The 18351-nt window shown below is 59.2% G+C and overlaps 1 protein-coding gene and 1 non-coding gene across 19 annotated transcripts in view; one reads left to right on the top strand and one right to left on the bottom strand.

Annotated features, from left to right (window-relative positions):
* The window catches only part of CTBP1 (C-terminal binding protein 1), a 36728-nt gene extending 24678 nt beyond the window's left edge, over window positions 1-12050 (bottom strand). For 4 of the 18 annotated variants that reach the window (XM_078367737.1, XM_078367742.1, XM_078367743.1 and 1 more), the window contains exons 1-3: window positions 10648-10862; window positions 3887-4081; window positions 561-715 (exon numbers count right to left, since the gene is read on the bottom strand). In XM_078367737.1, coding sequence (XP_078223863.1) covers window positions 561-715; window positions 3887-3893 — 162 coding nt within the window. In that variant the 5' untranslated portion in view covers window positions 3894-4081; window positions 10648-10862. Of the gene's footprint in view, window positions 1-560; window positions 716-3886; window positions 4082-8929; window positions 10413-10647; window positions 10863-11402; window positions 11605-11858 lie in introns of those variants that run through there. The other 14 variants (XM_078367740.1, XM_035294371.3, XM_078367745.1 and 11 more) reach the window with 5 other exon arrangements.
* LOC100413642 (uncharacterized) lies at window positions 11817-17884 on the top strand. Its single transcript, XR_013532743.1, has 3 exons — window positions 11817-11854; window positions 12003-12132; window positions 12262-17884. It is a non-coding gene; the product is annotated as an uncharacterized LOC100413642 (transcript).
* The last annotated feature ends 467 nt before the right edge of the window (window positions 17885-18351 follow it).

Here is an 18351-nt window from a genome sequence, read left to right as displayed (position 1 = left end):
CCACCCGTTCCTACAGATTCTGGGCTTGTCTGGATTGTAGCCTGGGCAGCTGTAGCTCTGTCCTGTTAGCTCCTGAGGACCCAGCTTCTTCGTCTGTCTTCAGGGAAAAGCTGCTCTGAATCACTAACCTCTGGCTACAAGCAGAGCCAGACCGACCTGTTTCTCATCACGGAGGAGCCTGTGGATCTCCTGAGCAAACACGACTCAGGAAAGCTGCCCGAAGGCTGCCCACTGCTGGACCACAGCCAAGTCGTGGGCAATGCCAAGACCACCCATGCGCATGCAAAGACCGCTGTGCGCCCGGAGCCAGGGGAAGCAATTCACTCTGGCCCTGCAACAAAAGCAGCGTCCTGAGGACCTGCTCTCTGGGAGAAAACTGGAAATGAATCCAGAAGCTACAGGCGAAACCCCATGTCCATCTCCTAATGGGGCAGGGTGAAAGGGACAGAGGCTGCACCTGTCCCAGTGGCATCCAGACCTGCTGCGGCCCATGCTCCCATCCCTCCCAACTCCCCTCCGGCATGTGGCTCTGGCAGCCCCAGGACAGTACGTGGTGGTACCTTCTCATGGATCTCCTGCGTGGACTGTGCGTCGCAGAAGGCCACGGTGGCCACGTCCTTCAGGATAGGCATCTCCACCGTGCAGTCCCGGCCATCCAGCAGTGCCACCAGGGGCCGCGGGTGCAGGGGCCCGTTCATGATTGGAGGTCGGACGCCTGCAAGACAGAAGCAAGTGCTCAGCCTTGCACCACCGCAGCCCGTAGCCACAACCTGCTCCACACTGCCCACTGTGCACCGGCCGATGAGGGCTTTCCATTCTACATGTTGTGATATTTGTAAAAAGTGAATTAAAAATCCATAGGAAAGACAGATTTGTGTGCCTCAGCTCGCTGACACGAGTGGACACAGACTACAGACACCCACCACCATTGCCCTCAGGCACAGGGGCTCCCAGACCCCCTGAGACCCTCCCAGACCTGTCTGAGATTCCCCAAGACTCCCCCATACCCTCCGAGATCCCGAGACCCCAGGGCAGCTCCATGAGGCGGAGGGACAGGAGGGACCCGTGACACTGGAGGGCACAGATCGCAGCACAGGGCTTTAGGAACATGGCTGCCCTTTTCCGCCTGGGCTACCGTGTGGCTGCTGGAATCCCCGATGGGTCACCAATATTTCACACAGAACGCCCCACCCTCTGCCTGGCATCACTTCCATTTGTAAATTTGAAGGGACAAGAAACAGAGCTATAGAGGAAAGTCCACTGTTAAAGTCCACTGTGCCCCTACCTTCCCAGAATGAGCTGATTAAAAACCACTAACACCCATTATTCCTTTCACGTATGACACAGCTAAGCTTCGTTCGGGGCCACATGGAGAAAGAGGGGCTCTGAGGTGTCACAGAAGCACAGCAGCTTCCAGGCACCACCCGGCCACCCTGTGCCAGGCAGGGAGCACCGGGTGCTGGGAAAAGGCAGAGCTGGAGCCAGGGTCTGGCCGGTCCACCCCCCAGACTGGCCCCAGGAGACCAAGGAGCCCCCAGGACCATTTGGCCAGCAGGAGGGGAGACACAGGACAGAACCAAGAAACGGAGTGACCCAGTAAAGTCCTCAGTGGCTGCAGCCACATGCACGCTCAGCCGTCTCCCACCCCATCTACCAGCAGGTAAGCAGAGGCCACCAAGCCGCCAGGGCCCAGAATGCACTGCAAACACGGCTCTTGGAGCCCACGGCAGAGAAAAGAGACACCCTGGTGGACAGCCCAAGGGTGCAATGGGCCTGCAGCAGGTGCCTGCAGGGGACAGGGCACAGGTCTCCACTGACCACCCCAAAGCCGAGGGCTCCCGGTACGGCTGGGCCCAGGCTCCTCCTTCTAAGTCCTCACGCCCCAGTGACCTCAGAGGAGCCACTGGCCATTCCACCCACTTGCCTTCAAGACAGGAAAGGTGCCAGGACCTGCCCAGACCCCAAACACGGGGTGTGCACGATCAAAACCACATCCTGGTTTGCCTGTTCCCTCATTCCATCTGGACAGGAGCTGCCCATGACCCCCCTCCTGCAGCTCCCCAGTGACACTCCACACGTCCCCCTCCTGCAGCCCCCAGCGACACTCCACATGTCCCCCTCCTGCAGCCCCCCAGTGACACTCCACACGTCCCCTTCCTGCAGCCCCCCCAATGACACACCACAGGTTGCCCTCCTGCAGCCCCTCCCACTGACACACCACACATCCCCCGCCTGCAGCCCCCCCAGTGACACTCCACAGGTCCCCCTCCTGCAGCCCCCCCAGTGACACTCCACATGTCACCCTCCTGCAGCTCCCCCAGTGACACACCACAGGTCCCCCTTCTGCAGCCCCCCCCCAGTGACACTCCACACGTCCCCTTCCTGCAGCCCCCCCAGTGACATTCCACAGGTCCCCTTCCTGCAGCCCCCCCAGTGACATTCCACAGGTCCCCCTCCTGCAGCCCCCCCTGTGACACACACATCCCCCTCCAGCAGCCCCCAGTGACACTCCACACGTCCCCCTCCTGCAGCCCCCCCAGTGACACTCCACATGTCCCCATACTGCAGCCCCCCCAGTGACACTCCACACGTCCCCCTCCTGCAGCCCCCCAGTGACACTCCACAGGCCCCCCTCCGGCAGCCCCCTCAGTGACACTCCACACGTCCCCCTCCTGCAGCCCCCCGGTGACACTCCACACGTCCCCCTCCTGTAGCCCCCCGGTGACACTCCACATGTCCCCCTCCTGCAGCCCCCCGGTGACACTCCACACGTCCCCCTCCTGCAGCCCCCCCGGTGACATTCCACACGTCCCCCTCCTGCAGCCCCCCGGTGACATTCCACACGTCGCCCTCCTGCAGCCCCCCGGTGACACTCCACACGTCCCCCTCCTGCAGCCCCCCGGTGACACTCCACACGTCGCCCTCCTGCAGACCCCAGTGACACAGCGCATGGTCTGGCTCCCTAACCACAAGGGGCGGTGGCTACTGCTCATGTGTGAGGGGTTGACGTTGCTGTTTCTGAGGGAGTGGGTAGACATCTACTCTCAGCATCCTTGGTCTTCACTTTTGATGAGGAAGGTGTGAACACGCGAACCCCACAGGCCCAGAGCTCACGGGCCATCTCCATGCAAAGTCTGAACCGCCCCTGCCAGTGAACGTGGGGACTTGGGCTGGTGCTGTGGTGAGAATGCGACACTGGGAACCACAACAGATCACGTAGCTGCATCCGAACTGCCTGGGAGGACTCCTGGGTGCTGGGTGAGTGGAGCCAGGAGGAGTAGGTGAAGACGCCAGGCCCCCCCAGTCAGGTACCCAAGGTGCCTCATCGCATCATCCACCAGCTACCCCCACCCACTGTAGCAGGGTCCCACCAGACAACCTGCCCTTGCGGGCTTGTGGACATGCCCAGGAGGCCACGCAGTCACACGGCCCGTGCTGGAGCAGGCTTTGCGGCACCCCCTCAGCCCAGGGCTGTTTCCGGCTGCCCGCACTTCTGGGCCAGAGAACACAGACCAACTATTAGAAACAGCTCCACAGGGTGGCAGCCCTGCTTGGGGCACGCCAGGTGGACACCTGGGACTTCCAGGGTTCCATGTGGGGCTCCGTCCTCGTGCTTGCGGACCCCGCACCCCCTCTGTGCCCCTCAGACACTTTCCGACAGAAACAGCAGATGCCACGGACAGGCCTGATCACAGCTGTGCTCTGCCGCCAGGCATGCAGGAAACCCTCCCTCGGGGGATGCCTGTCCTCGCCCAGAGCACACTGGGGGCCGGGTGGCAGCAATCAGGCCCGATGCCCGCACAGCCTGGGTCCCTCGACTTCATCCAAGGTCGCGGAGAGACTAGCCAGCTCCGCTCTGCCGCAGACGCCAGGAACCCCTACCAACCTGACATCTCTTAATATGGGCTCGGCTTCCACGACCATGAATTCGACTTTTGAAAGCTTTTTATCTTCAGGGTCCCCAGGCAGAACCGCGTCCTGTCTCGGAGCCTCATCCCACGTCCTTAATTGTCTCGAGCCAAAGCGCTCAGGCTTCTGATCCACGGCAACCACTGAAGCCTGCGTCGGGGTCAAAGTCTTACTAAAAATCAAACACAAGAGACACATTAAAATGCCATCAAAGGTCCGACCAGAACTCAGACTCCAGGAAACGCCATGGACGTGGGCCTCACTGCATCTGCCACACCCCGGGCTGCTGGCTGGGACCTACCTGCACTCAGGGGCCTGCTGTCAGCCAGGGGCCCTGGCTCCCGCCACATATGTGAGCGGCACTCACCCCAAGGTGGCAGTGCCAGGCCCGAGGCCGGGCTCCAGAGGCCCCTATGCTGCCTCTTGAGAACTGCCCCCCAGGACTAAGGCCACCCCCACAGGCTCTAGCTGCACCCAGATGTCCCCAGTGTCCAAGAGCAAGGGGACGGAGGACAGGACAGAGGATGCGTGCTGTGGGCAGGGCAACTGCGGAAGGCTCTGCCTGCTGTTCTGAAGCTTCTATCTCATGTGGCCAATTCCCAGGAGCCACCGGGAGAGGTGCTGCCGGCTTTTCAGCATCCAGCCTGCCACAGGCCATGCTGTCTCCACCTGTGACCCTCAGAGCACCCCAGCGACGCTCCCTTGATTCTCCCTAAAGCACTGCTCAGCTCTTCCTGACTGCTAGGCCAGGGCCTGGCAGGAAGCTGAGGGCACGGACCTCAATGGCCATATGCACAGCGGTGGGGGGCACCTGAGGGGCCAAGCCTTCCAGGCAGTACAGGGGGCTGGGAGTGCCCATGATCACCCAGCCCTGGGGAGGGTATCACTGAGCCGCCCACATCCGGCCCCTGCTCTGGCATGAAGACACCACACAGGGGCTGACCCCAAGGTGCAGCTGACGTCTGGCAGACCAGGACAGGAGCTGGCCACCAGCCACAGTGCGCAGGCATAGGCAGAGACGACTGCCTGCCAAGCCAAGAGGGGCTGCTCAGCCAGGCCTAACACCCTGGTGGTGTGCTGGGGGGCCGCCCCTGCCAGAGGCCTTACAGACGAATCTCTGCCCCTCACTCCCCTCTGCAGGATTCAAGCGCACACGCCGACCACCTCCAGCTTCCAGAGACACCAATGCACACAGTGCAGCCCCACACACAAACGCACCTCCCATCCAGGGTCCCTGACACCACTCTTCATGGCAGGTGCTGGGCGGGGCTCCCCTATGGAGGACCCTAGAGCAACACAGTAGAGTGGAATCCCCCCGCCTGGGCCTGGGCCCCCAACGACCTATGCTGAGCCTTGAAGGCGGCCGCCCGCCCCCCCGCAACACCCCCACCACTACCCCCACCCACTGCACCTGGATCCTGCATAAAAACAGAAACTAAAAGGACAGGAGAAAACAGCCTCAATGTCACACCTCCGCCACAAGCCAGCCTGGCCAGGGGGCAAGGCACCGCGCCATCCATGCCCGGCCAAACAAACTCATCAATACTGCTCATGGCGGCCCGATACCGGCTGCTGCTTGTGAAGACTGGCCAATACTTATCAATACTGCCCATGGTAACACAGCGCTGGCTGCTGCTCCTGGAGGCTCCTAGATACCCCTCAATACTGCTCAGTGCTTGTCAGTACCACCCAGTACTTGCCCACACCTGTGGCTCCAAGGAGAAAGCAGATGTGGGAAGGCCACCCTGGCCCTCCTAAAGGACCCTGCAGTGAGGAGGCGTGGGCTCCTGAGCTGAGGGACCTGCAACAGGGCTCCTGTGGCCCTGTGCTCCCTGGGCCGGCCCTGTCAGAGATGAGGGGCTACACCCTGTGCCACAGGGACCTCCTGCGGCTCCATGTTCCAAGGCTGCCCCGGTTCAGGAGAGACACCTGAGGCCCAGTACCTGGTTCTCCTCCAGGGGCCTCTGTCTTGGAAACCGCCCTGGGGCGAGATCTGTCCTTAACTTTGGGGGAGGTCTGCCCACCCTCTGCCCTACCCTGGGACCAAGGTGCACCCACAAAGCAGCCCCCTGCCAGGCCGAACCTTCCACACTGACACCCAGCCTCCGAGTCCCAGAGCTCCCACCCAGTGCAATGTCTGGAGGCCCTGGGCACCTCATGCCAGGGAGCTGGCCTCCCAACAGCCCTCCTAGCTGGCCAATTGGGAGTCAAGGGCTCCTGGCCTGTACCTCCCTCACACGCTCTGAGATGAAGGCACACAGCTCCCAGAGGGGCTTGTGCCATCCAAACCCAGGACCCACACTGCTTTTCCTTATTAAAAACTCACAGCCACACATAGCTCTCAGCTCAGCAACGCAAGGACAGTCTCCAGGTTCACATCCTGCAGATGCCGGGGCCTCCTTCCACTTAACCTCACATTGTAAGAAAGCCCTGAACGGACCCTCAGGGGAAACTGAGTGTGGGGCGCACCCGAAGCTTGTGCTAGCTTCCTCACTTTCCTGCAAATCTCAGACTATTCTAACATAAAAATTTCTTTTAAAGAAAACGAGGTTAAGGTGAGAGGCAACAACCCCCAGGGTCTCCGGAGGCATCAAGTCCCAGGAGGCTGCACAGGGGCGGCCTGATGACCCCAGTGCCACCAGACCACGTGCCGAAGCCGTCTCTGGATCCTCCTCCTGTTGGCCACACCTGCCCCCTCGGCCCTAAGTCACGTGTGCAACGGGCATCAGTCCACTCTGGAGAGGGACCAGGGTAGCTCCTTGCACACCGGGGTCACCACAGGCTGGGACCTGCCCCCCCGCCGGACAGCCACAGAAGGTCTCTGGGCACTGGGTTTGCAGGAAGTCCCAGGAGACCCCAAGATGCGCCAGAACCAAGCACCTGCTTGGGGTCATCTCCAGCCCAGGCTGCGCCAGTCCCCTCAGGTAGGACTTGGGGTTGGGGGTCCCCTGCTGGCTTCTCTCTCCTCCTGCAGCTCTGATGAGATGTCGGACTCAGCTGTCCAAACTCACCACAACAGCATTGTTCCTTCCCCAGTCTCAGTGCCTGGCCCCATCCCGGCCTGCTGAGACCCAGCCTCAGCAGCCACCAACCCTCCAAGTCCCTCCAGCCCTGCTAGGCCAACCAGTCCCCTGCCCTCCCCCACGGCCTCTACCAGAATGAGTCCCCAAGGCCCTTCCTCACCAACCCCATCTTCTTCCCCCTCCCCACAGAGGCCACTAAAGCTGCTGCCCAGGAAGACGTTCCCCAACCTCCAGAAGGGCACCCTTGGGCTGGCAGTCTCGCCAGCCCTCACCCTGCCTTGTCCCCATAAGCCCTGATGCCTCTGGGCTAAAAGTCTGGCACTGCCCCAAGTGGCCTTCTCGTGACAAAGCTGTCCTGCCGTGAGTCCCCTGGCACAGCCACCTGGGCGTTGGTGAGATGCCGCCTTTGGCTGTCCAGGCTGAGCTGCCCAGGCAGGGGCTGACAGTGACAAAGGCTGCACACAGCCTGACCCAGAGCCCTCCAGCCCCAAGATGCAGCCACCTGCTGCCCCGAGGGGACTGAGTCCCTGCCCTGTAATAACAGAGAAGGCCAGTCCCCCAAGAGGGAGCCCCACAGCAGCATGGGGCCACCAGAACTTCCCCCAGACAGACACCGCCTGCCACCCATGGGCCGACGCAGCACCTCCGACTACAGCATCCTGTGAGCCAGGGAGCCACGGTGCTCCACAGGGCCTGTGGGGCCACATCGCAGCTCAGAGATCGCAGAGTAGGAGCTGTAATCAGAGGCACGAATTTGCCACCGAGACTCCTCTCCAGGACTTCCGTGGATTCGCACGTTCCCATGTTTATTCAGCAAGCACATGCAGACACCTTGTGAACTCCAGGATCCCCCAGAACGCCACCTTCCCAGCTCCTACCACGTGTGGGGCAGCTGGGCTACCCCCTTTCTGGCCTTCCCAACAGGACATTCTACACACCATACTGCTTGAGAGGCAGTCTCAGATGCCTCAGGCTCATACCAGCCAGGCAGACGGGGCAGCCTAGCAGCCCGCATACCACAGATGGGCGGCAGGCCAGGGCGGCATGGGCCACATCAGGCCTGGGGAGTTGATGGCGGTGCCAGGGGAGGGTGCAGAAGGGGCCTGGTCCCACGCCTCTCAGGGCCACAGCCCCAAAACCTCCCCATCCAAACCAACCCTGGACCTACTGGGCTTCCTCTGGACCATCCTCCCTCTCCTTCAACACCTACAAGCTGGCACCGCCTGGGGCCACCCAGAGGGACAACTCAAGGTCAGTGTTTGGCTTGACAAAGAACAATCTAAGAGATTTCTGGATTCACAGGAAAAAATGAACATTTTCTCATGGGAGATACCACGTTAAGTGTGTGGTTGAAGGGCTGCCGGAAGGGACAGTCAAGTGACATAGGTGGCACCTTGTAGGTTACCCCGACCTAGTCGGGGGGAGGACAGCAGTGGGCTCTGGCCACTGCAGCAGACAATGGAGGACCCGGGGGACCAGAGGCTCCTCGCACAGAGCTTTTGCCCACCAGAGGACCCCTGCGCTCTGACCAGTGTTCCCTCAAGCTATGCAGTTCAACCACAGAACCCCCACAGCAGCCCCTGCAGCCTCCACCACCTCCTGGCCACCCCTGGGCCCTGAGCCAAGCCTGCACCCCATCAGCACCACCTACACAGAGCCTCTCCAGCCCCGAGTGGAGTGGAAAACAAGTTCTTCTGGAAGGAGAGTCACCCGAGGTAAACACCCCACAGGGCACATGCTGACTCGGGCACTGCATGGGGAGTACCAGGGCACAGCAGGGCACAGAGCACTGCAGGAAGGGCCAGCCTGGCCGGGGCAGCCCAAGCCCACAGGACTGGGCCCAGGCTCAGCCCACTGAGTACAGGGACAAGACCAGTCCCCGTCCTGTGCACCCGGGGCCAAGCCCCCCCCGCCCCCCCCTACTGCTATATCCTCAGATTAATGACAAACGTGTAGAAGGGAAGATCCCACACTGACATCCCCAACCACACGCCCACCTCTCAGAACTCATCACTGTTCTTGTCAAAGCTGACAGGATGAAGTGCACGTTGGGGACATGGCAGACACCCCAAAATGGCCAGGAAGGCAGACGAGGCACCACCAGGAGTGACTAGACGCGGCCCCGGGTGCATGTCCCTTCCAGAGCTCTGGAGACCCGAGGACAGAAGCAGGTGCTCAAAAATGGACGACAGAACCAAGAGAGGAAGAGGCGTCTGCAGAGCCGACAGCAGCAACCAGGCGCCAAGCCCGGACCCCAGAAGGTGGTGGCCAGGCCTGGGCCCGCAGGGGAGACCCGGGAGGCCTGCTGCTGAGGCCCAGGGCAGAGCCACGCCCAACGAGGTTCCAGGACAGAGAAAGGGGTCCCACAAACCGCAGCTGTCATCCTCAGCTGCAACGGCAAATAGTTCCCCACGGTGCTGCCCCAACACCGTCCCAAGTCGCAGCTGGAGACGCGGACGCGCAGAGGCCACCCCCTGGCCGGGAAAGGCCGGGAAGGCCGGGGTCACCGCGCTAGCTCAGCGGGGACAGCCGAGGTGCGGGCCCAGCCGCCAGCGCCTTTCTTTCCCTGAGGAACGTGCGCCCCTTGCCGAGCTCCTTCGCAAACGGTGGAGAGGACTCGGGGGGCCCGTGCTCCACGGAGCTGGACGGGGCACCCTGCGCACCCGCCGCCTCGGCCAGACGCCGGGCCCTGTAACCCCGGCTCTCAGGGTTCCCCTCCCCAGCTCGGAGCACCGGGAACAGCGCGCCCGCCCTCCCTCTTCCCCACTGGAAGGGATTCTGTCCGGGCAATCACACAGACTAGAGCAGCAGGGCTCCGGCCCCGGCCCGCGGCTCAGGCGCACGGGCTCTGCCTTTGCAGCCGAGTCGGAGGTGGGGGCAGACGCTCCGCGGAGCGGCCCGGGCCGGCCCAGAACGCGGGCACTGCAAGATGGCGATGCCTGCGGGCCCGGCTCCCGCCCAAGCTCCCTGCTTCCGCAGCCCGCGGGGAAGGCGCCCGAGGACCAGGGCGGCACCAGGCACGAGCAGGTGGGGGCGCCGGGCGGGTCCGGGACTTCGCGGGGACGGAGACCCCCGGGCCCTCCCGCGTCACAGCCGGGGGCTGCGCTTTGGGCCCGGTCTCAGGGTGGCGGCCTCCTCCGCGGTCAGACCAGGCGCCCGGGGCCCGTCCTCTTTCCCCACAGCGCGCCGCCACCGTAGCCGGCGGTCTCCGGGCGGGCGGGGCGCGCTCCCGCGAGTGGCCCAGGGAGCGCGCCCCAGGACGTCCCGAGCTGCGCAGGGCGCACCCCACACCTCAGCCCCGCAGGCCCAGCCGCGGGGTCATGACTGGGGACTGGGTCGCGGCCGGGGATCGGGACTCAGGGGGCCGTCCCGGGTCCCCAGGGCCTAGGGCCAGTGGAGCCGGGGGATCCCGCGGGGCAGCCAAGAGGCCCGCAGGCCCCTTTGTGTCACCTGCGCGGGCCGCGGGCGGGGCGGGCGGACAGCGGCGCTCGCGCACGCGCACCGGTACGCAGCCGTCCGCGCATGCGCACCACCCCTCCCGCGGTCCCGCCCCCGGTCGCGGCTACGCGCGGGCGCTAGCGCGCACGCGCACTCGCACACAAAGCCGGCGGCCTGCGGGCGCGCGCTCAACCCGCCCCCGCGTCCCCCGCCCGCGCGGCCTCCGCCCCGCCCCGCCCCCGCCCGCGGCCGGAAACGCGCGCGCGCGCGGCCTTACCCAGCGGCAGGCCCTTGTTGAGCAAGTGCGAGCTGCCCATCGAGAGGCGCGGGCGGCCGCGGGCCCCGACCACTCCGGCGCGCTCTGCCGCCGCGAGCCCGGCGCTTGGGGCGGCCTCGGCGCCGTCCGCTGCTCCGCCCGCCCGCCTGCGCCTGGCCGCCGCCGTGCCGAGTCTCCGCCGCGCCGCTGAGCCGCGCTCGGACGACCGCGCGGGCGGGGACACGGCGGCGCGCGCGGGCGGGGCCTCGCGGTTGGTCTCCTGGTTCCCGGCGCGGGCGGCGGGCGGACTCACGCGGGCGGCTCAGGGCCCGCCCGGCCGGGGCGCGGCCGCGGGGCGGGGCGGGAGCCCGGCGGGAAGCTGGTCGGGGTTGCAGCCCGGCGGAGCCCCGGGGCCCGGAGTTCTGTACGTTCTAAACCGCCCGTCCCCGAGGAAGACGGGCAGGGTCGGGCCGTCCACCCCGAGGCCCCTGCGGGACTGCGCCGCCGGCCGGGCCGGGCCGCCCACGTCAGCGCCCGGCGCGGGCCGGAACGTAAATGGCGCTCCTCCGCGCCGGGGCCGCCCCGCTCCCTTCCCGCCCCTCCGGCCGCCGCCTCCCGCGTTCGCGCCTCGGCCCGCGGCCTGGCCCTGCAGCCGGTGCGCGGCGGGGTCCGTGCGCCCCCGGGGAGCCTGTCCTTGCGGTCCCGCTCTTCCCGCTGCTGTCCAGGGTCACCGAGGCCGCGGGACCCCGTCGCCTCCACCCGGGCCCTGAATTTACCGTCCGAGAGCCGGCCGCACTCGGGGCCCCGGGAGAAGCGCGCTCGCCCCGGTGCCTCCCCCGCCCGGGGACCCGGACTCCCGGAGGGGCCGCGTTCTGCCAGGCCCGGGAAGCTCAGGGCCGGAGAACCCCCTCCCCGACCCCCTCTGTCTTTAACAAGAGTGGGGTTTGTAGCCGACCGGCGTCCTGGCAGCTCAGCTCCTCTTTCCATAATTTGGGTTAAGGATTAATAGCAAAGCCCCGCCCGCTGCAGGAGACGTCCAGACCCCGGCCTGCTCCCCCAGGGGCTGCCTCTGCGGACTCTCCAAGGGCCCAGGGATAGCGAGTGGACGCTTCCCTCCGCCCCGTGGGGAGGGCCTCTGCGGGGCTACTCTGAGCACCCCGAAGTGTTTGCATAGTTTCGGATACAACAGTATGGATCCTGAAAGACGCAGACTCCTCTCCGCTGCCAGGCACCTGCTGTGGTTCCTGAGGACGCGTCCTGGGCTGGCCTGAGAAGCTCCAGTTTCCCCTTCAGGGCTGGGAGGACCTCAGACCCCGCTGACAGTGCTGGGGCCCTCAGCCAGCCTGCCCTGCGGGCCACTTCCTATTCTCTTTCAGACGCGCGCTGCGGAGCTGTGGCCTGGAGGAAGCCTGGCAGGTGTCACCAGAGCTTTGGAGACATGGGGCTCTGCCGGGGAAGCCCAGTGGGAGTCATGAAGGAGGGAACATGTGTGGAGCCCTTGTAGGGGTAGGGACAGTCCTGCAGAGATCTAAGAAAAGAATATTCCAGAAAAGTGAGCAGCAACTTCCAAGGCCAGGCATGGGTGCAGGGGACAAGGGGCCGCCACTGGAGGGGCCTAGGTGAGGCTGCCGGGAGGGGACAGTGTGGTTGGCGGGGTGCACAGGCAGGGACCTCGCTGGGCTTTCCTGTCCACTGGGCATGGACCAGCAGCCCAGGAGGAGGCAGCAAGTGGCCGGGCACAGGGATGTGCCAACCCCTGCCCCCAGGGGAGCTGGGGACAGGGGGGTCGCAGACACTCTATTCTCAGGTTGTGATTTACTGGGGGGTCGTGGGTAAAATGGAGAGGCTTTTGGGGAGAAATTCCTGGCTCTGTGGTGCACTTGCAGAGCTCAAGAGGCAGCCACGTGGTGGAAGGTGCAAGGAACATCAATAAGGCTTTGGGCCCTGTAGGTGGGGCTGCCATGAGCAGCAAGCTCAGTCCAGAAGAGCAGTTCCTCTCCAGCATCCACTTCCTGCTTATACGTTGAAAGTAGCTGGAGCAGAGCACCTGGAATTCCACAGGCAGCTAAAAGCTCTGGAGAGCAATGCAGGCCAGCCAGGGATCCAGCGTCTCCCCCAGGATCACGCTCCACAGCCTACCCCCCGCACTGCTCGTTAGTGCATTATCATGTCTACTTGGCCCCAGCCCCGTCCCAATGGCTTGGCTTGTTCCAAGCACTGCATTCTCCAGCTGCGGTTTTGGCTACAGTGCTGTCTGCTCCCCACGTTGGGCAACTCCAGCCGAGATTCCTACACTCACATGTGACTGTGTTGCCCAAGGAGAAACCTCAGCTTTGGGTGTGCCAAGCCATGTGCACAGCTCGTCCCAACCCCCACAGGCCCACCTGCCTCTCCCACCTCCCGTCCTCCCCTGTGATGAGCAGATGCCCACCACCCTCTAGGGTTTGGCCGAGCATGTGCCTGCCCTCTGGCCATGGTTGAGCCTGCCATGTACCTGCACACAGGAGGGGCTCCTGGTGTTTGCCCTACACAATGGGCTGTCTGGGAGCTGCTCAAGAGTTACCTTGGTGAGGATGCCAGAGGCCTGGATTCCCCCAGCCAGCCTCAGTTTCCACGTGAGTCGTTTTGCCCATCACATGAGACAACTTAGTGTTGGGGTAAAACTCAGCCCACCCTAAGGAAGCATTGGCGTTTTGGATGGATGAATGCTGCTTCATGTGACTCCATTTCAATGGACTCTATTTATTCAACGAAGATATTTCTGTGAGTCTCCTCTGTTCCAGCCACGTGTGAAAGAAAAACGCCAAGTTGCTTGACACTGGGACAAACCAGGAAGTTCACTGCGTCTGGTTCCTCCTCCTCTGCCAACTCTCCTAGGCCACCGTTCCGATTCCTGGCACAGAGTGGGGGACAAGCTCCTCAGTACCCAGAGCTTCCGGCGTGTAGCCAAAGGCCTCCAGTTCAGTGCCACGCTCAAGACGAGGGCCACCCTATTCACATACCTCAAATACAGAAAGTGCCTGGAAATGTTGATAAGGTATTAAAGGAAACCACTGGGTTGTCAGTCATGTACACACAGGAAGAAAAAAAACAGTCGTCTTTTTTTTTTTAAGACAGAGTTTCGCTCTTGTTGCCCGGGCTGGAGTACAGTGGCGTCATCCCAGCTCACCGCGACCTCCGCCTCCTGGGTTCAAGCAATGCTCCTGTCTCAGCCTCTCTAGTAGCTGGGATTGCAGGTGCCCGTCACCACACCCCCCTAATTTTTTGTATTTTTAGTAGAGACAGGGTTTCACCATCTTGGCCAGGCTGGTCTTGAACTCCTGACCTCAGGTAATTCACCCACCTTGGCCCCCCCACAGTGCTGGGATTGCAGGTGTGAGCCATTGCGCCCAGCCAAAAAAAAAAATTTTTCATACTAAAATGATGAACAAGTAAACTTGAAACAAAAATGGACAAATACCTAAAATATTTTTAAATGTATTTATTTTAATTGGCACATAATAATTGTATACATTGATTGTTTACAATTTGTTTTAACTTATGTATACATTGTGAACTGGCTAAATCAAGTTAATTAGCATGCATTCACTCACATACTTGTTTTTTGGGATGGTGAGAACACTTAAAATCTACTCTTAGCAATTTCCAAGCACAAGATATGTTGTTCTTAACTATAGTCACCATGTTATTAGCTAAAGTCACCAAGTCCCACTATAGCTCCCTTGATCGTATTCCTCCATGTAGCTGAAATGTATCCCTTGACCAGCATCTCCACCCAGCCCCAGCCCCGGCCCCAGATAACCACCATTCTACCCTCTGCTTCCGTGAGTCAACTTTTGTGGATCCCACCTGTAAGTGAGATCATGCAGTGTTTGTCTTTCTGTGCCTGGCTTTTTCACTTAATGCCCCTCTGGTTCATCCATATTGTCATACGTGGCAGAATTGTCCTCCTTGTTAAGGCTGACCGCTGAGCCATCGCGTATACACACCACATCTTCTACCCAAAATATGTTTTAGTACAATGGCTGAAACCTGCCACGTAACCTGTTTAAGTGCCACAGGCTTGCTTTTCAGCCACAAGATGGGAGGACAAATCACATCTGCCCTGCAGGGGGATTGCGAGCTGTGAAGCGCCACGAAGCCCAGGGGAGCCGAGAACTGAAGCCGACAGACCTGCCTTGTTACTTAAGCCCTCCAGGGCCGAGTTTCATCAGTGATGCAAAAGAACGCCTGTCTCGTGGGATTGCAAAACGATACAGAGGATGTCTTCATCCGTTCCGTGCTGCTGTAACAGGCTCCTACAGACTGGGTCACTTAGAGTGTGGAGAAACTTGCTGGCTTACGGTTCAGGAGGCTGGGAGGTCCAGCGTCAGGGGTCAGGGCCTTCCTGTGGCGTCATCACGTCGCAGAATAGCAGAAGGGCAAAGAGGAAGGATGATTGAGCAAGAGAGAGAAACAGAAGGGGCTGAACCCTCCCTTTTATAACATGCCCACCAGCCCATTCAGGAGGGCAAAGGCCTCGGGGCCTAATCACCTCTCGAAGGTCCCACCTATTAATATCGTCACAATGACAATCAAACTTCTACATGAATTTTGGAGAGGACAGTCATTCAAGCCAGAGCAGAGGGGGATGGCAAGTGTTCTGAAGACAAGCCTAGAAATTCATCTTAGAAATAGTGCAAAAGCAGATTTCCACTTCTGTCTTTCCCTGTGGTGCTAAGACCCCAAAAGCCTCCCAGGACAGAGCTTGTGAACACAACACAGAAACAACAAACTTTTAATGCAGAGCTGAGCTCACAAGGAGGTCAGGGACGTGCCGGGAGCCAGAGACAAACTGAAAACCGGGTCCTGAAGTGTGAGAGCCTGAGGGCAGCTGCCCAGCAGAGTGTTGGTCTGGAGCCTCAGGGTCTACGTCTTGACATTCACATGGGAAAGGAGATGAGGCCTCCCTGGACCCACATGAAGCAGGAACTGGAACAAGGGCACTCAAAGGGCTACACCTTCAGGAGAGATGTGAACGAGTAGCTGTGTGCCCACAGGAACAGGAGACGATACGATGGTTCCATGTTGGCTTGCCTGTTGTGGTTCTGTGAGACAGAAAGTTCTGTTGACAATTGATAATCAGGGCTCACAGCCTCGTTAGACGTCAGGTATTGATTTTTTCTTTTTTCTTTTTTTTTTTTTTTAGATGGAGTCTAGCTCTGTTGCCAGGCTGGAGTGCAGTGGTGTGAGCTTGGCTCACTGCAACCTCTGTCTCCCAGGTTCAAGTAGTTCTCCCATCTCAGCCTCCCAAATAGCTGGGAACTACAGGCACAAACCACCACACCCAGCGAATTTTTGTATTTTTTGGTAGGGACTGAGTTTCACCATGTTGTGCAGGATGGTCTCAATCTCTTGATCTGCCTGCCTTAGCCTCCCAGAGTGCTAGGATTACAGGCGTGAGCCACCGCGCCCAGACTGAATTTTTCTTTTTTGAGGCACGGTCTAGCTGTGTTGCCCAGGCTGGTCTTGAACTCCTGGGCTCAAGCAATTCTCCTGCCTTGGCTTCCCAAAGTGCTGGGATTACAGGCATGAGCTACCATGCCCAGCCTAGGTATTGAGTTTTCACAGGTTTCACAGTCCAGACCCTACCACCCCTGCAGCAAATAACTTGATATAAAACCTGAGCTCAGGCCAGTAATACCCTTAAAGCCCATGACAGAAGCAGGCACAGTGATAGAAGTAAAATCACATAGACATTCTCAATCTAGCCCCCTCCAACTCCTACCCATAAAGCCCACTGAAGATGAGTTTACAATCATAAAGAACGAAACACGCAAAGAAAGAGCCACAGGAGGGAAGTCAGCAGATGTGTGAACAGCAGGAATGGACTCCTCCGCCAAAGGCCTTCCGAAGGTAAACTGAGCAAATAAGAGAACATTAATTACGCATGTTTTCATGGTTAAGCATTACAGGAATAAAAGAAGGAAACGAACAAGAATACGATTCCAAGGGAGTTGGGGAAGAATAGGCAGTTTTGAAGAACTCAATGGAATACCTAGAACCCAAAACTGTGCTGCTAAAATTAACTCAATGGATGAGTTAAAAAGCAATTTAGACCTAGCTGAAAACTGAATTTGTGATATATGCAGAAGTTTCTTCTCGTGCGAGGCAGAGCATGATGACAGAATGAGGAGATCCCAAAGATTAGCGTTTCATTCCAAACGATTAGAAGAATGAGGAAGCAGCAGTATTTATAAAGATAATGACTAAGAAAGTTCTATACTTGATGAAAAATGTGGGATTTTTTCATCATTCCCTGATAAGATTCAGGAATGCTGTGAGACTCGAGCCAGGGGTAAAAAATGAAACTGCACTTCTACATTTAGGAGTAAAACTGCAGAATACAAAAGAAATGTTAAAGTGAAAAAGAAAACCACTCAGATTACTTCAAAAGCAGTTCTCATGAAAGCAGCCTTATCAATTACAATGATAAAAGGCAAGCAATAGTCAAATATCTATTTTTACAAAGTCACAAGATAAAATTAGTAACATAGGATTCTATACATAGCATTATTTGGTATCTACTGGGGCATAACAAAATCCCCCAAAACTTGGCAGCTTAAAAAACATTCAGTATTTCACCATTTCCATGAGTCAGAAATCCAGGTGTGGCTTAATTGCGTACTTGCATATTGGCTTCTCACCAGACTGCAATCAGGAGATTGGCACAGCATCTGTGGTCTCATCCGAAGGCTTGCCTGGGAAGTCTGCATCTGAGCTTACCCTTCATGGGCTGTTGGGCAGAGGCACCCTCAGCTCCTGGTCATGTAGGCTCTCCCACGGGGCAGCTCCTATCAACAAAGCATGCCAGACGAGGGCAACACACAGTCTTCTAGGAAGAAGAAAGCCACGGTCTTTAAAAAAAAAAAAAAAAAGGAGTATTTGTGTAATTACCACTTGGTTTGAGAAATGGAGCGCTGTGTCCATAAGTCCTCCAAAGCCCCCACCAGTAACTGCCCTCCTCCTTCTCCCCAGTACAATTACTCCCCTCACTTCTGTCTTTTTGTCAACTTTTTTAAGTTGTGGCAAGATGCATATAACTTAAAATTACCAACTTAATCATTTTGAATGTGCAGTTTGGTGGTGTTAAATACACTCACGATGTGCAACCGTCACCACCATCCATGTAGAACTCTTTCTGTCTTACAAAACTGAAACTCTGTCTCCGTTAAACAATAATTCCTCGTTTCCCTTCCCCTGGCCCTGGTACCCACCATTATACTTTCTGTTTCTGTAGTTTTGACCTCTAACTACCTCATACAAGTGGAATTATGTGGTAGTTGTATTTTCGGCAACTGGCTTATTTCATCTGTCACAGCGTCCTTAGGGTTCATCCGTGTTGCAGCCTGTGTCCGAATCTCCTCCCCTTTAAGGCTAAATAGTATCCCATTGTTTATACCACATTCTGCTTATTCATTTCTCCACCGATAAGCACGTGCGTTGTGATAAGGTTTGGCTGTGTCCCCACCCAAATCTCATTTTGAATTGTGGCTCCCACAATTCCCACATGTTGTGGAAGGAACCCAGTGAGAAGTAATTTTTTTTTTTTTTTTTTTTGGAGACAGAGTTTCGCTCTCATTACCCAGGCTGGAGTGCAATGGCGCGATCTCTGCTCACCGCAACCTCCGCCTCCTGGGTTCAGGCAATTCTCCTGCCTCAGCCTCCCGAGCAGCTGGGATTACA

Source organism: Callithrix jacchus, chromosome 3, assembly GCF_049354715.1.
Source record: "Callithrix jacchus isolate 240 chromosome 3, calJac240_pri, whole genome shotgun sequence".
NCBI classification, from domain to species: domain Eukaryota; kingdom Metazoa; phylum Chordata; class Mammalia; order Primates; family Cebidae; genus Callithrix; species Callithrix jacchus.
The sequence above is the reverse complement of the archived record's forward strand: the minus strand, read 5'-3'. Positions and strand labels throughout refer to the sequence as shown.